The sequence below is a fragment of the Liolophura sinensis genome, chromosome 11, assembly GCF_032854445.1.
Source record: "Liolophura sinensis isolate JHLJ2023 chromosome 11, CUHK_Ljap_v2, whole genome shotgun sequence".
Classification (NCBI taxonomy): Eukaryota; Metazoa; Mollusca; class Polyplacophora; order Chitonida; family Chitonidae; genus Liolophura; species Liolophura sinensis.
The window spans coordinates 8,559,550-8,583,033 of NC_088305.1; the positions used below are offsets into that span (position 1 = coordinate 8,559,550).

At 39.4% G+C, this 23,484-nt stretch overlaps 1 protein-coding gene across 1 annotated transcript; it reads right to left on the reverse strand.

Annotated features, from left to right (window-relative positions):
- Positions 1 to 5,782: 5,782 nt before the first annotated feature.
- Positions 5,783 to 12,394, reverse strand: LOC135477829 (fibrinogen C domain-containing protein 1-like). The gene is made up of 4 exons (XM_064758034.1): positions 12,292 to 12,394; positions 11,124 to 11,220; positions 8,982 to 9,146; positions 5,783 to 6,045 (listed from the first exon to the last, which is right to left on the reverse strand). The coding sequence occupies exons 1-4, from the start codon at positions 12,316 to 12,318 to the stop codon at positions 5,783 to 5,785; spliced, it is 552 nt and encodes a 183-aa protein (XP_064614104.1). The 5' UTR covers positions 12,319 to 12,394.
- Between the last annotated feature and the right edge of the window lie 11,090 nt (positions 12,395 to 23,484).

Genomic DNA, 23,484 nt, shown 5'->3' on the forward strand with positions numbered 1-23,484 from the left:
ATTCTTATGTAAAATATGTAAAATATTTTTATGTAAATACAACAGCATCACCTCCACACATGGGCCAGTAATTCTTATAATGGCCATTCTTATTGCTTATACATGTACTACAAATCGACGCTGGGGCTGGTTATTGTTATAGCCCATATATATATACCACCATATGACTGTTTTAAAAACAGAAAATGAGCCTCGTGCATGTGTGACAAATATCATAAATGATTTGTTTGCCAGTTATTTTCAGTCAAGAATTGTCCAGCCTGCAGTTAAACTTTAAATAGATTAATATACATATAATTTTAATGCTGTAAAATTTTGAAAAAAAATATAACGTTGCATAAAAGCGTAGTATCTTTGTTGTGTCTTTACATTCCTGAGCAATAGGACAGTGGCTGCTGTTTTTGTTAACATATGCATACACTGAATATATGATCCACACTGCAGAGGTCTTCACAAGCAGTTGTGTATAGATTATAGACAAATGTTTGCAGGAGGCACCCTCCTAATGTATAGGACGGCTTGAAACACCAATCATATAAAAAAGTTTTCCGTTACTCACATGCAATGTGTGGCACACTGAGTTTAGAGGAAATTTCGAGAAAATTCAAGTAGACAGAATAAAAGTGAATTTATTGCACCTTATTATTTGACATTATCTTATTGGTGTTTTACATCCTACTCAAAAATATTTCACTAATAGTAGCAGGAAACTGGGCAGAGCCCGGGGGAAACCCACGACCATGCGCACCTGCTACCACGTACGACCGGAGAGAAAACCAGCATGAGCAAATATAAACGGATATAAAACTGATGTCTTCCATGCTGAACAATTTTTACGCACAAATTTTAAACTACCAAAACCAATTAAGGATATATTAAGCTTGTTACAGAGATAAACCGCCCATCATATGCTGCATTATTATATGGCGAATTTAGCATTGTTAAAGGACACATGAAAAAAATGTTACATCTTTTAATAACCTCTCTATTTTCTACATATGTTTCGTTGATAGCTGGAAAATTTCGGAAATAACGTCATTGACAAACTTACTAGGAACGCGAGGGCAGTTTTGCGTACACCCCCACCCAACCCCACGCCCAATTCGGATTCTTTTTCCACACATATTTGTTTAATAGTTATCATTGTTGACCTCACCACTGTAGATCACTTTTTTTCTGCACTTACCTCTGGGCCATTAAGAAAACTGCAGTGTAAAGCCAATTTTACTTCACAAAGAAGAAAGCTGTGGCGCATTTTTGTACTTTTATATCTTACGACGCAACCCAAGCTGCATATTGAGAGATAAAAACCAACCGTTTCGCAGAAACCTTAGTAGGCCTACTGCCTACATACATATCATACCCTACCTAACAGGCTGAAATGAAAGACAAGAAAGGAACTGCTGCCAAATTTCAGGAGCCATAGGAAAACATATCAGCTTAAAAAATCGGAAATCAAACTTATACCAAAAAATTAGATTCCGCTATAAGTATGTCTGAAATACATTTGACAATAATGAGCTGGTTACTAACGATAGTTCGGTTGCCTTCGGCATAACCAGGAGAAAAAGCAGGAATTGCCACAGTTTTACTACTGTCAGCATGTGTACAAATTGCGCGCGTCAAGTATAAACCTACACAGTTGGGAGACACGTGCAGGTTAGCTTCGGTGCAGATGATTGTGTATCTTGTTCAGGCATCGACTTCTGTGATCGGTTGATCCTTAGCATTCATAAAAAATAAACCAAGCGTTAATAAACCAAACACTCCACAGCCCACATTATAATATAAACACTCATTTTATACAAAAAATAATAATAGTAGAAGCGCGATTTGAGGGTGTTTTGTTTTGATGTTGGCGGCAACCAGTCCCAGTGTGGAGCAGTCACATTCCATGCTGGTTGGAGTAGTACACAAACTTTTAGCCACTTGAGTCCATGCTGAGGTATGTGGACGAGGTCATGGTCCCATATTTTCAGAAACCAAGGAAAGTCCTAAAGTTACGACCCACACAAAAATGCCTGGACATTTTTTACCTCGCCTGTATAAAGTAGAGGAGTCGCTTATGTCGAACCCTGAGCGTCGGCGTCGAATAACAGAGAGAGCAATATTAAACAAAGTGTTAGGGTGGTATCTCTTAAACCACTGCAGATATTGGGGTCAGGGTTTGCACACATGTAGATCACAGTAGCATCGTTGATTGGGTTTGTGCATATTAAATACCGTGAATTACTGAATTTCTGATTTAGTATATAGTGTATATTAGAATCACTGTTAGACAAAAATGTTAGAGATGGTATCTTAGCAGGTATTGTATGTATTGACCAGAGGCTTTACATGCATATAAAGCACAATGAAGCAATGCGGGTTGATCCATCGCTCCAATTTCAAGTTGCTGCATTTAAGGCAGGCCAGGGAGAAAATTTACTGGCAAAACTGATGCGGAACAACATTTGCAGAATTACAAATGCGACAGTCCGTCGTCGTCATGGAGACGAAGTGTTATTCCCTTCGCTCATTACGCCGTCATTAATGTACAATAATACTACTTCCCTAAACATGAGAGCGGTATTAGCTTGTCAGGACCGGCAGCTAACAGGTGGTTATCTCCCTTAGCCCCTACATATATAATGAGAGCTTTAATTGTGTTCGACCACTTTGGTCTGCAGTCTAGATAAATTTCTTTAAGCATTTAACATGCATATGCTGGCTGTAAGCTACTTGAGACACCAAAAGAATTTCACCGTTTTCTAAATTTCAAGCTCTTGAACATTTGAGAAAACATGATTTCCAAGCACTTTCCTCATCTAGAATCACATCTAAAATCAAGAAGTTTAGAGGCCTCGAACGAACCCTGTCGCTCCGACTAGAGATGGTACATATTCTATATTCAGAAATCAGTGGCAACAGCCTTTTACCAGTGGGAAACTGTAGATCGGGTGTATCCACTGTGTACCTGGATGACAGCCTGAATTTGTCTGATACCACCTGTCTGCCTCCTGATACTCTGACGTCGAAGATGCTGCCATTCCCCGTGCATGACAGCTCCCAGTTAGGCCAGATCATGAACATGTAGGTCCATTGCTACCACACGACGACCACATGGCGCAGTCGACGTAAAGCGATACCAAATGACATTTTTATTGCGTAATTTCAGCCATTGCTTCAACACTGCTCACTCCAGAACCATACTTGTAAAGCCATTGTTTCACGTTAGAACCAGTGATGACTGAAATTCATGTGTGTTATTATTAAAACATGAACGGTTTGTCTATTAATCTACCCTGTCTTTTGCATTTAGATTTATTAGATTTAGCTGTGGAAAAAAACCAGGATGCCTAATTAGGACAATGATGTAAATAACAGCATAGGTTTCTCTGTGGCTCCTTCCACGAGGAAAGGAGGTGCACGGAACAGATTTATAAGCGAGGAAAAGGGCAACAGGTGATAGAGCTGTAACAAACACTAAACCAGCTTAAATAGAAGAGGCGTTGTACAATGCTGTAGGCAATGTAAATGTTGTTATAAATCCATTCCAGGGGGGGGGGGGGGTAATGAAGGAATAAATTTCTATGGCTTAACGACAGGTTGGCCAAGACATACAGAGCACCAGGAAGAGTGAATTGTTTTCGATCTTACAACATTCAAACATGAACTAAAAAACAGACTGACAGGTTAAAAGACCAGTTAAAAGAGCTAAACTCTAGTTCAAACCCGAAAACCATGTTATTTTTATGACACATATATATGTACACGTTAAGTAATGTCAGCATCGCCGGACAATAAAGTCCACAGAGTCAACAAGGATATGTTTACTGGCGTGTTCATTAGCGCCATCGGAAGTACAATTTTGTGTTAAGAGAGAATACCCAAAAACTACTTACTTCATCTATATGCCACATTTTTAAGGACTTAGACCGTAGAGAATAAAACTAGAGCAACGACTAAACGGACGGTCAATTTCCCTCAGTTAAAAGACTTTTTACTCTGTTTGTGTCAATGGTTAAATAGTAGCAAATTACATGCTCCTACCCCAATGGCTTAGGTAAAATTAGGTACAAAAATGCACTGATGTTAACTGCAATTTAGTACACGTCACTGGTCTAGAATTACTTAAAATGCTATAATGCCATCACATGTAATATACAATAAGATTAAAACTGTACGAAGGAATTTAATTAACACTAAAACAATGCAAAACTGAAGTGTCTTCAGAATTCCGAACTGCATCATCAACAACTTGCTGTAACAAAACGTATTTCATGTAATGACAACTGTTGCAAGTAATGGAAGGAGAAATGTGTAGGAACAGTCCACAAGAAGTCTGTAATTGTCCTGAGAAAGTTAAACAATAGATATAATGAAATTCTATCAATTAAATTTCTGTGCAAGATAGAAGTGTAGAGATGTCCTTATACTGTACGCGTATCTTAGCCTCCAGTTCTACAGTGAGGCGTTTGGAGTTTTGAAGAACAAACATACAGTTGACGTCTGAATTTTGGGTAATTACACAACGGTACTTATTTCAAAATGACTACTTCTTGTAGTGCCTTTGTTAAAAAGATAGATCTTCGCCTAGCGCCTTTGTTAAGAAAGGAGATACAAGTTTGGGGGTACAGCTTCTCGACCCCTCAATAAAGCGAGCTTTGTATGGGGATTTGTGGGATGTTTGGGATACAGTAAAGTTGTGCTTTACTGGTGTGACGTGAAGGTATGGATATACTCTGTTTGTTGAACGACACATGTGACGTCACGCTATTGTCTAAGCAGTTGACTAAGCAGCCAACACTTTGGTGTTGGCAGATCCAGTGGTGAAAACTTTCACCACCTTAGTCCTCTTTTGTTTGGTGTACGGTAGAGCGGAATTCGAACCCACGAACACAAGGCTCTAAGTCATTCTAATACCTCACCGAGCTCTCCGGTATGACCATAAACCCTTCTCCTTTTAGGCGACTTTACACATTTGTTATGACGTCAATTATTTGTCTAACCGGATTCGATTCCACTTGGCAAACTGAAAGGCCATCGCCGGGCGAGGGAAACTGGTCCTGTTTCCTGCGTGGCTGAATATTGCCATCCAGAGGCTTTGGCTCACGAAATTTAAGTTGCCTTATTCCAATGACTTGATTTGTGTACTCACATAACACGCCTCGTGGCACAACAGTTACACAGCTTTACATGCAAATTGTCTTGGGTTTTTTATATGTATGGTATCCGTTTAAAGATATTCCATGGAAATCGAGCTAACCGCGTTCACAAAGTATTTGCATGCATGAACATACATGAACTATCAATTCTTGAAAAGTAATGTACAATTATTGCAGGGGTCTATGATGCCGTGTAAGTAGGAGAAAAAACTCGTAACTGTAGGTTCTTGAAAAAGAATGAGAGAGACGCTCGCGCTTCCTTCATTTTGTTTCAAAAATCTACAAATACGAGTGCTATCTCTACTACAGAAAAGACTGATGTTTTGTAAATAGTTCCTTCTAAAAAGTTATGATCATTTCACATAGTTTGGATGTGATAGCCTAGTTATTGTGATCAGCGTTACGGCATGTTATATTTCTATAGTCCGAAATTTATCTCACTAAAATGATAAAATATAGAATAAGTCATATTCATTAATTATACTTTTTTTGTTTTAAAATCATTTGAAAGGTTAAAAACAGGAAGAGGAAAACAAAAAAGAAAGATCAAGTGAAAGCTTAAAAGGAACAACTACCAAGAACGTTTGATTTATTTATAAGCAAACAATTTGTAAACAATCACGTGCATCGTCTATTTAGTGGATATTGACCGGGCGTATTTTCAACTCGCTGAACTGAAGAGGGAGATATTTAGACGACCAATGGTACCACGTGACTGATGAAGTATTTTCCTGGGATTTCTCCTTCACATGAACATATAGCCCATTGAGATTGCTGTTATGACAACCATGGTACCACCAGGCCCCATGGTATGAGGCAGCACAGTTCACCTTGTTGTAGTCCTTGTCTCGGTCATATGTGGAAAACTCCAAGCCGTTGTGCCAAGCCAAGGAGTCACCTAAGAGAACAAAAAACCATCAAAAGTCGTAAAAAAGCTGTATTCTGTAGAAATAAACTAGTTAATTAAGAATAGACACAGGTTATTTTCTAACTCAGATTGATTGGATTTATTCATTTGATTCATGTTTGCCGTTAGAAAATTGTGGTCAATAAATCCGAAAAAGTGCAACTAAACAGACGCGCCCGGCCCGAAACATCGGGCGACGAAATTTAAAGGGTCAAAGCGACCCTATACTTTAGTGAGTGAGTCGGTGCTTGGGGTTTAACGTCGTACTCAACAATTTTTCAGTCATATGACGACGACCTATAATTTAGGAGCACACTGCGACGTCGGATTGGGTCCATTCTTGGCCGAACAACATTTTTGCCAAAACCTCACATCAAGGCAGCTTCGGGCTAGGGTGTGTTGTAGCACTTTTGTCGCCCTACCACAAGAAAACACAGTACATGTATGCACACAAAATGACTTCCCGTCAAATGACTCGAAACATTGTTAAGTAAGACGTAAAGCGCCAAGCATACATACATGCATACATGCATAAATACATGCATTTGTTTTTGGGTTTTTTTTTTTCAAGTATATGTGTTCAATAGTTAAAAATTATTTTCAATTAGCTATTTTATTCGAGAGGTCCACTTGTTTTGGAAGTTGGGTCGTGTTGTTGTGTGTCGGGCTATCGTTGGTGAACGAGTCTGTGTGCTGGTGTTGCGTGGAACGATCTTCATTGTCCTGCCATCCCGATGTATGATATATCTGTACTTAGTTTAAAATTAATTCGTGTATTTAATTTAAAATTAATTTGTGTATTAAATTGATAGTTACACTGTCATCGCATTCCTTTACTAGAATTAACAAGGCCAAAGCCAGTATAGTAACTGAACATTATATTGGTTGCTTTGACATCTGCTACAATAATGGCCTATGGTTACCTTCAACTAACATGTCTAAGTATACACATCAGATTGAAAGATTTAATGGCTGTGGATGTTCAGGGGATGTACTCAACCTTTTCAAAACCATTTCCAAAATATGATAAAGGATTTCCCATCATAACTTGCATTAAGATAATAAATTTGATACAGGTATACAGGTAAGGGTCTAATTAAAGAATACTAATAGAAACCTATTTGAAAAATTTAACGGACTCAGGTTGATGCCTTTATGAACAGTTGCAATTAAAGCGCGACTGAGATACTTGTTTAGCTGTTATTTGACATGGAACTCATTCACGGACTACGAATTTGAACTTTGATATGGAATTCATGCCTGGAATATTCATTGTCTGCCCGGCATCATTGGAAACTGATGACCGCTTCTCTCTTGTGTGTTACCGGCTTCTTACATACCTTTGTCTTCGGGAGTTAGTATTAAACGTTGATGTGGAAATGGATCATGCCATTATCGACTTGGAACGCCCTTTACAGACTACGAATGGTATAGAAATGTCGGACGCTTATATGTATATTCATTTCCAGTTAAGCTGGGACGTAATAAGGCAGCCTCATATACTTGTAATCTTCATGGAGTTTTGATGAAGAGCAGAATATCAACATTGCAATAAGTAATTTTTTAAAATTTAAACAATCATATTAAACATTAATTTAGTTCTTTTGTTGGATTGTTGTTTTACTCCGTACTCAAGAATATTTTACTTATGCGACGGCGACTAGCATTATGGTGGAAGCAAACCGGGTAAAGCCCGGTGAAAACCCACGACCATCTGCAGGTTGTTGGCAGACCTTCCCATGTACTCCTATGGAAAAACATTTTCAGCTACACTTATTTAAATAATGACAAAAGCTAAAAAGTGTGACCTCACCTTTATCCATTTCAATATGATTTGCAACTAAGTCCAGAACTTTATAGACTGCAATTTTTGTATGTAAAAGATACAGAGTCTGAAGCGCTGGTCATACGTCAAAAGTACAAAATGCTTTGTTATCATAATATAGAGAGCACTCTCATTTATGAAAAAGCGATGTCTGGTGTACGTCTCTTTGATAACGTAAATTTTATTTTTTGCGTATCTTCGACCAGTCCAAATACCAGGACAAAGGTCAGGGATCACACTTTTTTTTTCTCAGTTGTTTTTCCAGATAGGAAGACGTGCACAAAGTAGCAATAGGCTAGGTTACATTCTACTTTCAGGTGAGAAATATAAAAAGCCAACAACAGTACTAATATTCTACAATTAAAAAAACAGAAAAATATAAAATAGACCAGATAAAAATAAGACAGAATAGAAACAAAAAGATATCATGATTAAGTAAATTCAAAAGTTGTCAACATGCACGGATTTGGCTGGACTTCTAAACTCATCCAAGACAGAATTAACAATGTGGCGTTAAGCCATAATCGTTCATTCATTCAAATTTAATCCTCCTCGGTGACTATATATTTCTTTCCGCCGACCATACTTTTTACTGTGACCAAGAATATTAGACCATAAGAATTTTGGTCGCTTGCTTTACACTATTCGCCCAAACTTTTTCGACCATCATTCCCACGGTCACCAACTTTTCAGCTATTATTTACACTTAGTGGCAACTTTTCAGGATAATTTTCTGGGCGGGTTTTAGTTGATGGTTTTTGTCTGAGATTATATTTCTCTCAGATAGAAAAACATGTCGGCCAACTTACCGGTATCCCCCTTGGTATTCCTCCCCACCCTTCGGTGACTATATTTTTCTTTCCGCCCACCATACTTTTTTCTTCCACTAAGAATATTTGACGCTAATAATTTTGGTCGCTTCTCTTCCACCTTTCTCCCAGAGTTTTTCCACCATCATTCCTACGGTCAACAACTGCTCAGCTATTATTCACGCTTAGTTGCAACTTTTCAGGATAACTTTTTGGCGTATTTTAGTTGATATGTTTTTAAAATTTATTTTTAAGATTATGTTTCTATCAGAAAAACATTTCGGTCAACTTACCGGCATTCCCCTTGAACGTGCCCAGTAAGAGTCGGAAGTTTTGAGTCTCGTCGGCCACACGAAATCTGCTGTAGGAAGCGTAACCCGTTCCATTGGTGTACCTTTTCATATTCACCAGGAGTTCAAAGTGCGCTTGAGAGGTCAGGAGGTGAATCTTCTTCAGGCCTGCGGAGACAAAATTGTATGGTTTTGACCGACTACTGTATCTGAGTGAACTACCTCGCAAAGCGCTGTTTATGGAGTGCAGTTCATCGTATTTCATCTCATCGGCATATTATGTTACATGGACAATGTCGTCAAGATGTCTGAAAGAGGTAATTGCAATTCAAGGCAAACTGCTTTAGATAATGATTTCTTATTTGGGTATGTATGTTCACTGTGGCAGATTTAATCCGCGGCTGTTGTAATCATATTTCTCGTTTACGTTGAAATTGACGGAAATTAGTTTCAGTTATATGTTAGTAAGAAAGCAGCTGGAAAAGAAGTTTCAGAGACGTCATCTCAATGGAAGTCAAAAGTGTTTGCGATAAAGATTTCACTTTTAGTCTGAGATTAAAAACTGGGGCGAACTGGATTCTTTTGTTAACTAAGGCTGTTTCAAAGAAATTGTTGGTTTATATGGCAGTAGACTAGCATTGCACAGTTTGTACGTGTTTTAAATTTGTTATATATATATATATATATATATATATATATATATATATATATATATATATATATATATATATATATATATATATATATATATATATATATATATATATATATATATTGTTACAACCCAAACTGTCTGCATTATAAAGAGATGGCTTCTTCGAAATACACGACAGTTTAGCCGCACAAAAAAGTAACCAAAACCAGCAGATTTTATTTTACAACAATTTATTAGCTTTAACAAGAACAGATAATAAGACTTATACAAATACTAAAGTACTTAAGTTTAACAAGAAAGGATAGCAGTATCTACACAAATACTAAAGTACTTACGGTGTCAAGTCCAAACGGACGCATATATTCCACTATATATTCCACACAGGCATAAATGCTCAGAGGCAAATTCACAAGAGGGAAAATCCACAGTTTAACTGAGTGTATGACGAAATATACACAAAATTCCACAGACAGGGTCCGTGTACTAATAAGCACTGTGTACACAAGAGCACGAATCAAATATACAAGCTCGGACTGAACAAGTGCTCGGTGGAGATATAACAAAGCCAGAGGCTATAAAGACACCAAAATTCAGCACAAAACCCCTACTAAAGTAATACACAGCGAAAGCATCCAAAACTCTCAATAATTCTCCGTTCTCTTTTTGACCTGCTTTCATAGGTCTTATATAGCCTGGTGGAATTGTCTAGAATAAGAAAATTCCTGAACACTTGATGTAAACAAACAGGCACCGAACTGAGCGCATTCTGGAACACTCTAAGGCAGAGGCAGACAGCAGGCGCCGAACTCAGCGTATGTAAACAGTGGCAAGCTAAATTTAGAAACTGACGGCGTTATACGTCGTTTTTGGGAAATGGGCGTGTGATTATGGACATGGAACGTCCTTATTGGTTCACGACTGGTACACGAATGTCTGTTTCGGCGCATTGCTTCCGAACTCTACCTAAACACTTAGGTTTATTATTCGACATAGTACTTTCTTGAACAGTTGCAATCAAAGCGCGAGTGAGATACCTACAAATGGATTTGACCTGAAAATTATTCACAGTCTAACGTTTTGAATGTTGACTGGGATTTCATGCCTAGAAAATCGACTTCGTTCCCTGTAACACTGAAAACCAATGACTAATGAGTCACTTCATGCACCTTATTTTTTAATATCATAGGTCATAAGATCACTTGCCTGTTTCCTGTTTAGCCTGGGTTAAGGATTTTACGCATAGAACAGTATTTCTTAAATTGCACGAATAGGTCTACAGGCACGTTATATCTAGAATAATGTCCCTAAGGTTGTGCCCGGCTCACACCACCATAATACTGACCGCCGTCAAATAAACAATTAGAAAAATATAGACATTGTAAAAAAAATAATTCCCGCCAAAGCCAGTTACCGTGATGTGGACTTGGTGATATTAAACTGAGTTAAGTAAGATTTACTGCATGAACTTTGACCTGTTTAAGGTAACTTACCCAACCAGAACTCCCCGTAGAGGTTACCAAACCCATCCGTATAATTCTGCCAGTTACGATAGAAGTCAACAGAGCCGTCTTGTCGTCTTTGGAACACCTGGAACGCCAGTTAACATTAAGATTACCATTAACAAAACAGAGGCATAATGACTTTATTTCTGTGTTTTACGCCGTACTAAGGCTTTTTTTCACTTATACAACGGCGGCCAACATCACGGTGGGAACCTGGCAGAGGCCAAAGGAAAACCACGTAGATCTGCAGGTTGTTGCCACAGGAATAATTAAAATATGTACTATAACTTCCACATGTTTCCGGCCTAAGAAAATCCTTCTGCGTTTCTTTGTATGTGCGTGGCCATGTGTGGTTGTATGGGTGTAGGAGGCGTTGACATCTGTTTGGGGTTTTTAGATTTGAAACTTCTACTCGCAGAATGTGTCTGAAAATAATGTATAATTTTAATAATACACCAACTTGTGAAAACATGTTCGCATGTCAGAGTAATTTCCAGTATCATTCCTTAAAGTGACGTATACAGCCCTTTTACCGTACCTCGTCGCAGAGGCGTTTTGTCTTCATGCCAGTCATCTGGATACTTTTTCAGGGCAAGCAGCATGGGGTACCATTCTCTTAGGTCGCTTTAATCTCAAATTTATTTATGTATTTATTTTGGTTGGTGGTTTACGCCGTACTTTCGCTTATGCAACGCCGGCTATCATTAAGGTGAGAGGAAACCTTCCACAGCCCGGGGCAAATACAGAACCATCCACAGGTTCCTGTCAGATCTTCCCACGTACGTTCGGCGAGGAAGCCAGCATGAGCTGAACGTGAACTCACAGGGACCGCATTGAGCGTCTATTTTAGCCCATTAAAACATCAAAGGAAAATAAAAAAATTACTCAATTTGTTGAAACTTTGTCATTTCTGAATGTGTAACAGGCTGCATTACAGAACATGGACCTAACTACATTTCTGTGTGTTGTTGTGTAAAAAATTATCCCCAGTCACACTCTTAAATTAGTGTTGTTCGTATCTCTAAAACGTCATTCAACTGTTTGGAATAGTCTAACAGACTTAGATTTAGGCGTTGTAGAAGGCCTTCGTAACCAATCGTAAATCATGACGAGCGTTCCAGGTTTGTCATGTTATAATCCCTATTTACAAACTCACCAGCCATCCACCTCCCTGCGTCACCATGTCACAGTACACAAGGAAGCCTTTTCCCACTCCGAACGGAAACACTCGGTAAACGCCGCTCTTTGTGTGATTGCATTTCTGTATTACTATACAATCGGTAGGGTATGCGCATTCGAGAAAGTTGCTGTGACCTGAAAAAAATCGTGGCGTGGTATTAATTGCGATTTACATCAATACACGACACGTCGATCCTGGTAATACTCTGCAAACATTTGTACACAACATATCCTTAACCTGTACAATATCAGCCTAAGATGATGAATTCTGGACAAAACCTTAACTGAATGATTCACTTGAATCACGCCAAATACAGTGCTTCTCTCTGTCGATGTGAGAACCAACAAAACCTGGTGGGCCACTATATCTATTCCATCATCCCTTTTAGACAAACATCACGGAAAAAAGGTAAGGGCCTACCGTTTAATAAAAACGTCAGTTCTCAACAAAGCTCTGTTGCACACCCTTTACTGGTGTAGCTGTCTACCACAGTTCTTGTAATATTTCTGCTTCACATGAGGTACCCACTTTCTAACGGAAATCCGACATTGTCATGCTTTTTCTCAACGAAAATTAGGGCTGTGCTAATCATAATTTTCACTTGTCTGTCTGGTATCTAATGAGAAATAAGTACGACTAGACATCGTTACCATGTCAATGCGATGTTATAAAGGTGATTGTTAGACTAAAGGGCCAAAATGGCGAAAGCTGGACTCAAACACGCGACCACTTATTGGTCATGATAGCCACAGCCAGTCGGCGCTTTAAAGGAAAACCCCAACGACTTTATTTTCACACTAAATTTTCCCTAAACACAGTACTTATGCTATGTTAATCTGTAAACTGCATCAAAAAATATTATGTGAACTGATTCCATTAAAAAAAAAAAAAACATTCAAGTTGGACCCTTTGTCTATCTTGTCGACCGCAGAGCCCTTGCCAAGTGACGTCATGCCTTGGGTACCGCCCTTGAATATCTATTGAAAAGCCCTGCAAAGCATAGCCGACTCCATGCATTAGGCCTACCGACTATAGCCCCACATGTACACCTCTTAATAAGCACCCTGAAAACAATATAATTAAATCAGCTTTACAACAAATATTTTAAAGATAGGCTACCGGAGATGTCTTAGACACGGTAAATCATGTACAGCATAGCGCGATACGATGACCGATTTTCGCTCACATATCGGCCATATTCGCTCCCTACTGATTTGACTGACACCGAGCGGACATCCACCGAATTATGGTAGTATATGTGGAGAATTTGTCACGGTTTCGCAGATAACAGGCCATTCATTTTTATAGTCAAGTTGAGCGATGCCGGCTTACTCACGAATATCCATGCAGTCGGGCCAGCCCATTGTGAGTTGCACTCGCGGCAAAAGTCTGTCACTCAACGCCGGGAAACTAACAATGAAGTTAATCCTTTGTGTTATATCACCGACAAAAATAAATAACTGAATGGAAACAACGATTTTTGACTCATAGAAATGCCAGTTTAAATTGTGTCTGGGTTACCGTTACGGACTTCCAGGTAAGGTATCACTGAGCTCGGGATGGGGTTGGAGGGGGGCACCCTGCAGCCTCGTGGCCGTTGTACTGCACAGGCTAGAGCCTTCAGTTTGTGTCACAGGCTGCTGTTTCAAATAAGGAAGAAGCTTCACAAATTCTGCATTCAGTGGGTGAAAATCCGGACGTCTTTTTCGTTTGGATTTGGGGGTGTTTGGCTGGGGGATATTACAAGGCTCGTCCTTCGGCCTGTTCTTTTAGGAGGTATGTCTCATACGGCTACGATCGTGTGCACCGAATTAAAGGGCGTGTTTGACTAGATCTGGACCGTATTTTGTAAATCTGTGGTATATTTAGGGCATGTATGTAACTTTAAAGATTCCTGCGTTGTGTTACTGCAGTCGGAAGCCACACCGCAGTGGGAAGAGCATGGAATAATCTCGAGATTATCTGTACAAGTATTATTTCCTGCTGTTTCTGTTGTACACATAGAGGGCTCAGATATCAGCCGTGACTGTACCACGTCACAATGTCAGCGCTGGCTCGATCGTAGCGGAGTAGATTTTCTCTTGTTTGGTGTCCAAATTCTTACATGTTTTAAACAGTAGGACTTGATCCATGCGACATCAAATTATCCATCTGCAATTTGTAAGGCCCAGCGCTGGGAGTCTACTTTTATTATATGAGACAGTGAGGGCACCGTAAGTCATATTGACATGTCAGAGTGAGTTCTCTTCTACTGGGTTAGTATTCATTTATATATTGATTATTAATTCAGTCAAATTGGCAGGCTCAGCACGATATCTACTCAAAATTTGATTCCCTGCATGCTCCATCTACATATTTATTCATTGTTTTTATTGGTATTTTACGTTGAATTAAAGATTATGTAACTTCTACGATGGCGGAGAGCATGTATGGTGGGAGGAAACCGGGGAAAATACGCCGGCAGAAATTTTCTAGTATGACTGGAGAGCAAGCCACCATGAGCTGGACTTGATCTCACAGCGATCGCAATGGTGAGAGGCTTCAGATGATTGTGCTGCACTGGAACGCTAACTTTTCCGTCATACTCATACTAAGTCGTACTACGCATTTTAGTGGGCTAGAACAAGTACATTGGAATTATTCCTGTGAACTTTATCTTAAATTTAACCCCTTTTTTGACATATGAATTTATGATGCATTTATTTATATTCTCGACTGAGTTGAATCACATCTTTCTCTCTCTCTCAAATTCCGTTGACAGCTCCTCAACTGAAAACACAACTCAGGGTAACCGGCCTTCAGAATCTAGGTGAATGATTTCAATTCTTTAAGTGGCCCAGCTTGTAATCTTTCAGGTAAAATTTTAAACGATTTCCATTATCATTTCTAAAATGACGTATACATCCCGTTTGTAGTAACTCGTCGCAGAGCCGTTTTGTCTTAATTATTTAATCACTGCATGAAGTATCATGTGAAATTACCAGTTGCAGTTATCATGTGCATAACAGGATGTTTCCAATACGAAAAAGATAACACTGATGGTTTCGTATTATGTCATATTTTAGTCTATCACAACTCCATGTATGTGAACTACCGCACTGTTCTCATGTTCCTCTAATCGCGTATAAATGAATGTTATCAGATGTACATACCGGTCCACGTGGAAACATCGTCTTCATCGGCTTGTTCCACCAATGGTTGAACATCATATTTCTTCAAAACTGTGTTGTACGAAGACTCCACAAAGCCGGTGTTCAACAAAATAATTCCACACATAACGGACAACATCTTGAATGGTTAGAATCTAACAACTCTCGACTGAAGATTGTATGTTCACATCCACTCTACAGTGACTTTATAGCTGCTTACTCAAACCGGACTGGTGGGCTGTGTTGACAGCAATTAACGTCATCACTGCGCGCTACTTTTCCCGACTGATGTTAACAAAACTGTCGTTTAAAGCCATTTTACTTCATCAGAAGAAACAGGAGAGCCTTTTTTTTGTACTTGTAGCTTTTATGACATATCCTAACTTAAATGCTGAGAAATAAAAATAAACCGTTTCGTGTATCTTTCAAAAGAGCTGATTAGTGAATACTAAATCATATTAGTATGATCTAAGCAGTGCTCCGACATGTGTAATTTGTGATGCCTAATATGACATGTAACATATTCTGGTTAATAATGTACACTTTGCAAACGTTCTACACGGATGGCTTAGCTCTATACACATGTATGATTTATGTCACAGTGTCCTTGGTGATGAGGTCATTATTTGAGAGCTGGTGGCCTGTCATAAACTATACCTTTATATTCTGTGGACAGGTATAAAACATCTTCCTCATTACATGTTTTATTTTACCGAATTTGTTTGGATTTTTTTCAGTGGTTTTTAAAAGTGTCTGTATATTTTAGTTTGGTTTTTTGACGCTCTCTTCCGAACTCCATTCACTGCCACTTTTAAATATATTCTCAACACGATGTGACCGAAAAATTACCGACGTGACGTTACGTCATAATCATTCTTTCGTCCTTTCCTCCTTTCTACCAACCTGTCCCATTTGTATTCCAAAATATCCATCATACAAAAATTCTCCTTCTCAAAGACAATTCGAGAAAAAAAAATCCGATAAATAATGCTATACCTATAGTGTCACATCAGAGGGGATAGCAATTAGTTATAACAGCAACTCACTTGTATCGTTACGTTGTCTTTCTTCTACACTTTAAGGTAACGTCACTGGAAGCCATTTCTGTTGTGACGCTGAACATACGTGATAGCAAAGATCTATACTTGTATGTGGCGTTGCTTTCAGCCTACAGGATTGTATTCATTGTGAAAAAAAAAACACCTACCAGATTGAAATTAAGTAGGCGGTCTTATTCTTGGTTCAGAAAAGCACAACTCTGAAAGAATATCAGGATATGTATGGTGCCCCAAAACAAGATAACAAAATACAGTGGTAAATGGAGGGAAAGAGCCAAGTCTGGCAAAAGAGGACATGATGTATCTGTTGCAGTTGGTGATATGTGACACGATCACCTGAACGACCCCATATTCTGTCTTCATTCTGCAAGACTTAAGAGTGTATGGGTTAAAGTGTTTGTGCTTTTTGTCTTATGTCACGAACAGTGTTTATACGCAGAAGAAATAGACTGACTGAAATATTCCATGCATAAGGGCGTTCCACAGACAACACTTAAAAGACTGTACATCTTAATATACTGCTATCTACAGCTATAACGTTTTTTACCCCACTATTTTCTAACTGCCGTCGTTTTATTGAAAGATTATTGAGTACGGCGTAAAACACCGATCAAATAAATTAACAAGTCGACAGTTATAAATGCCTTAAAGCGGTGACACGGATCTGTACTGAAACAGATACCAAACACTGAGTATGAACACTGTTGGGAGATGTGAAACGTAATGGAATTTTGTAATGTAAACCTCAGATACGCCTTGATCAAAACCCTTACACAGTTCACTGGCACTAAACGTATCCCCTGCCTTCAGGATCCGGTTTTAGTGAAACCAGATGTTCACACTGACTCAACTTGACGTAAGTCTGCACCAAATGAAGGAGTCGGTTTAAGCCAGATTACATCTATACATTCACGTATACGTAACAAAACCCCCACAAGGTCGACGATGAAAAATCCAGGCTAGTGTTTTTGCAGTTCGGAGTGTAAAATTTCTTGTCACGTAACGGGAACTGATTAGTGGTCATGTAGACTTTACACTAGAAGAACGCTTAAACTGAGGGTCTCATGTGCTTGCCACGTGTGTGACATGTGTGATGTGTTAAGGACAGGCAGAAACTTTTTTCACCTATATAAAGTGACGAGTATAATTTTGTACTTTTTGCGTGTGACGTTGAGTTTAAATCGCGTGAGAATTTGTAGAGCAGTGAGCAGTACATTTTGATATCAGAGTGGATTTTCGATGTTTTACGAAGTAAAATATCCGTTATTCAGAAAAAAATTAGTCAATTAAACGACTGTTTCATTAATGGTAATAATAATAATGAGATAACGATTATTGGAATTGAAATCAGTGTGGTATATGTTTTGGTGTAATAAGTATTTTTGACAGATCATATTTAATTCCTCTAAGGCTTGTTTTTAATTAGTTTCTACATGTAGAACCACATCCAGGTGGGGACTGGTCATTTTATAGCCTATATGTGTGTAGATACTATAAAACCACTTCCACGTGAGGACTGGTCATTCTAATTCCCTATGAAAACACCACAGAATCCCCTCCACGCTGGGGTTAGTAATTCTTATTCGTAGATTCTTAGATACTGTAGAACCCACTCCACTTGTGGGCTGCTCATTCTAACTTCTTATGTGAATGCGACACAATGATCTCCACGCTGGGGCTGATCATTTTTATTGCCTGTATGGACACAGACCCCCAGTACAGCAAGGAATGTAATTCTGGGTTCTTAAGGGTGTAATTTGTTTTTTTTTTGCTGCCAGCCTGCCGTTTTTAGTGTACAGGTCTATGCTTGGTATCAAAATGATGCAAATTATCTAAGCTTTGGGTAGGTTTGAGTTTCAGTGATGGAAGTTTGAAATTCTGGGCGAGATAACACAAGTAGACAGGGTGATGAGGCTGCGAGTGACGTCCCCTGGGCGTTGCAAGGCACCCCTTCCAGCTGCCGGCATAGAAAGGTCCAGATTTTGACAGTCAACCTATGTCAAGATTTTCATGGCTTCAGCCTGGGCCATGTATGAACCAAAGCTTATTGGCCACGGAATGTTTGGGACTGAGCTACAGCGCTAAACGTTAACAATATCGCTCATAGAAAATTAATGGGGGTCTGTGGCCATATAGGTACTGTAGAACCTTCTCCACTTGTGGGATGGTCATTCTAATATCTTATGTAAATACTACACAATCACCTTCACGCTGGGGCTTGTCATTTTTCTAGCCTATACAGGTGCTCTGCAATTACCTCCACGTGGGGACTGGCCATTCTAATTTCTGATGTAAATACTACAGAATGACTTCCACGCTGGGACTGGTCATTTTTATGGCCTATATAGATATCACAGAACCACCATATTACTTGTCTCAAAAACAGAAAATGAGCCTCATGCATGTGTTACAAAATTCATAAATGATTTGTTTGGCTTCATTCCAGGAAAACATTACTACCTTGGTTCACAACAAGATATACATTTTGTCTGTTCCGACGTAAAGCCAAGGTCAAACTATCCAGAGTTGGATTAGAACCAGTGTGAATGACAGAAATGATCAAGGATAAAGAGCGTCCGATGGAAGCCTTTGGGTACCTTACCTGTGCAAGAATGTATGTTATACTCTACACACTAGCATAGTAATGACTGGTTACAGTAGAAATATATTTTTATATTTTAACATCAATTTCGAATTAACAAGCCAGTTTGAAAACTCTTTAATTTCTTTTTTGAAAAATTTTTTGAAAGTCTCCGTTTCCGAGGTAGTTAGCGCGCCAGCGTGGCGCAATGACCCAGGAGCCTCCCAAGTGGCTGTGAGTTCAAGTCCAGCTCAGACTGGATTCTTCTCCGGCTTTAGGCTGCGTGAGAAGGCCTGTTAGCTGTGCGAGAGTGGATGTTATACTCTATATACTAGCATAGTAATGACTGTTTACAGTAGAAATATATTTTTACATTTTAACATTAATTTCGAAACATCGTGACAGTTTGAAAACTCTGTAAACTCTTTTTTTGAACAATTCTAGTATTAAATAAGTCTTCGAAGACTCCGTCGTCGAGGTGGTTAGCGCGCTAGCGTGGCGCAATGACCGAGGAGGCTCTCACAAATGTGGTCGCTGTGAATTCAAGTCCAGTTCAGACAGCATTCCTCTCGGACTTAGGCTACATGAGAAGTTTTTCTAACAACCTGTGGATGATTGCGATTTCCTTCCACCATAATGCCGGCCGCCGTTGTATAAGTGAAATATTGAGTTCGGCTTAAAACACCAATCAAACAAGTTCTCCGTTACTCACATATAGTGTGTGACACATTCAGTGGAGAGGAAATGTTGACAAATCTTGTGTAAACAGAATAAAACTTAATTTAATGGTAGGCCCATTTTGTGTTGCATTATTGTATGACGAATTTAACATTGTTAAGGGACACATGAAAAAGAACTCCAAAACGAAGAATATCGTTTTAAGGGAAAAGATGTGAAAAAAAAATGTTTAAATCTTTTTTGAGGCATAAGTTTAATCTTTTAACAACCCCTCTATTTTCTACATATTTTTCGTCGATAGCTGGAAACTTTCGAAAATGACGTCATTGATGAAGCTACAAAGAACGCGAGGTCAGCTTTGCGTACACCCAACCAACCCAACCCCCATTTCGGACCGTTTGTACACACACATTTGTTTGATAGTTATCATTGTTGACCTCACCACTGCAGATTACTTTATTTCTGCACTGACTGCTAGGCCATTGGGAAAACTGTAGTGTAAAGTCAATTTTACGTCCAAAAGAAGATAGCTGTGGAGTTTTTTTTTTTGTTCTTTTATATCTTAGGACCCAACCCAACCTGCATATTGAGAGATAAAAACCAACCGTTTCACAGAAACCTTCTACATACATGTCATGAATACCCTACCTAACAGACTAAAACAAAACACAGGAAAGGGACTGCTGCCAAATTTCAGCAACCATGGGAAAACATATCAGCTTAAAAACACGGAAATCAAACTTATACCAAAAAATTAGCTCCCTCTATAAATATGTCTGAAAATAACTTCGGCATAACTAGGAGAACAGCAGGATATGGTTTTTTTATGATAGGGAGCTTGGCAGGAGACCGTAACTGGCACTGAAGACAAGCGGCAGGTTACAGCTCTTTTAGCTGTGAGCAAAGCAGGTGATATCCTACCGCCTTAGGTCTTATATGAGAGAAAGAGTGGAGTAACACCCACACGTTTAGATATTAGAGCACGGAATAGTCAATACTGTGAACGAGGCCATGGCCCCATATTTTCAGAGACCAAGGAAAGTCCTAAAGTTACGAGCGACACAAAAATGCCTGCAGATTTTTAGCTCGCCTGTATAAAGTATAGGTGTAGCTTATGTCGAACCCTGAGCGTCGGCGTCGAATAACAGAGAGAGCAATTTTAAACAAAATGTTGGGTGTCGTACTTAACACTTTTTCAGTCATATATGACGACGAAGCAATCCTTAGAATGGATGTAATGTGCCGCCTCCTTGTTGCAGGACGGATTTCCACCGCTCTTTTGTCTAGTGCTGCTTAACTGAGACGTCTTAAGTCGCCCTGCCCGAGCCATTCTACTTATACGGGTCAACCAGTAGTTGCACTCTCCCCTTCATGCTGAACGCCAAGCTAGGAAGCTGCAAATACCTCTTTTAAAGTCTAAGGTGTGACTCGACCCAGGATTGACCGTGGACCTACCGCTCCCGAAGCGGACGGGTCAAAATGTCACGGGTGGCACCTATAAAAGTAATGCAGATTTTGGGGTCAGGCCTTAAGTTAGGAGCGACACAAAAATGCCTTGGTATTTTTTACCCCACCTGTATAAAGTAGAGGCGTAGCTTATGTCGAACCCTGAGCGTCGGCGCCGAATGACACAGAGAGCAATTTTATACAAAGTGTTAGGGTGGTATCTATTAAAGCACTGCAGATATTGGGGTCAGGGTTTGCACACATGTAGAGCGCAATAACTCGAGGGGGGTATTCCATCGTTGATTGGGTTTGTGCACGTTAAATATCGTGAATTACTGTATTTCTGACTCAGTATATAGTGTATATTAGAATCACTATTAGACAAAATGTTATAGATGGTATCTTAACTGGTATTGTATGTATTGACTTTAGGTTTTACATGCAAATAAAGCACAATGACACAAGGAAAGGGGGGGGGGCTCCATCGCTGATGCTTTATGTTCACATTAATTACCGTAAATTACCAAATTTATACATTCATGTGTCTCATACAGGCGAGCTCTTTGGCAGCCTTGCTTCCAGTTTTAAGTGGCTGTATTTAAGGTACACAAGGGAGAGACTTTACTGGCGTTACTCATGTAACTCATGCGTTACACCTTCTGTGTGATTATGCAATCTCTAGACTTGTCCGTTAACAAACAGTTCAAAGGCGAACTGAAGAACAGTTCCCAAGGCCTGTACGCTGGGAGAGGAAAGTCATGTGGACACCAAGACTTCCATCATGAAGACCATACATAACAGGCGTTTGATGAAGGCCTACGAGGTAATTGCCAAGCAAAAACAACTTATACTAGACACGGTGTGTTGTAATTTATTGTCTGTACATGTTTCTTTTCTTTCTTAAATATTAGTAATTTGAAACTCAAAAAAAAGGGAAATCATTTTATCTTGTTCTTCTTTCGCCCACTTTGTAATAGAAAGATTTTATGCCATGCTACATTGTATATTCGCTGGTTGTGTTTTTTAGATAATTTGGGCCCTATTTTCAACGGGAATATCCTCTAACCATTGTGTTTGCAGTGTTTTAGAGGCACCATGGGTTCCTCGGTCTTTACACCTTGTGGGAATATCCTTAAATAGAAAGTACAGACAAAAATTTATCCATTCCCCAATCCACTGCTCGGCGTCCCGCTTTAAAAGCATTATACATTATGTGCAACCCACAGCTACCGGTGTTCATTTGTCAGACTGAAGTTTATCCACATCTTTCTGTCTAGTTGGTCATGTAACTCTCAGTTAACATTAGGACGGCCCATAGATATTTGCAACGGCTGGGCAAGTGACAACTCCCTGGCAGATTCATTGAAATAAATGACTAAATTATTTGCACTGGGGTGCCAAAAGAACTGAGAAAACGGGTGCAGACACCGTCTGTTTCACAAACACGAATATACACATCAAGTTGCATGGAGTGAGTTTTTCTACTGAGGCTTTCATCAAACAGCAGCACTGAACAGTCCCGAGACCCGACCTTCTCTAACCCCACATTCTGGAAATGTGGAGCAATCTCGAAACAGCTTAAATACCAGTTCTTTGTCTCACCACAAAAAATGGTCTTGCAATGCCAGTGTCACGACACATGGCCTGCAAAACCCTGGAGAACTACGCCATCATGTAATCTGAAGATGTCGCTGTCGCCAGCCTCTCTGTCGGCCCTGGCGCCCAAAAGCTCAGTGTGAGTCAGTGTTGGACAAGGCTAGGGGTTTTTGCCACTCGTGCGACCTGTTAATGCCGTGTCAGTACAACTATTTTTGAAATGTGTCTTATGCTTTTTACTTGACACGGACTGTAGACATTTCTGAAATCTGTGGTGAAACGGCCAAAAGGCTGCTGAAAACACTGTCCCGGTGAGGTGCAGTCTGGAAGAAAATGCGACAGTCCGTCCTTGTCATGGAGACGAACTTGTCTCTTCGCACATTACGCCGTCAATGATGTACAAAAAAATATTACTTTCCGAAACATAAGAGGGGTATTGGATTGACAGGACCATCTAAAATGTGGTTAACATTCTTAGCACCGATGTATATGATGTGTTCGACCAGTTTGGCTTGCAGTCTAGATACATTTCGTTAAGCATTTTACAGCATGTTGGTAGTAAATTACTGGAGATAAAAAAATATTTAGACCTGTTTTCCAAATTTCAAACTCTCACTTGAGAAAACTTGGTTTCCAAGCGCTTTCTAGATCTGGAAATCAC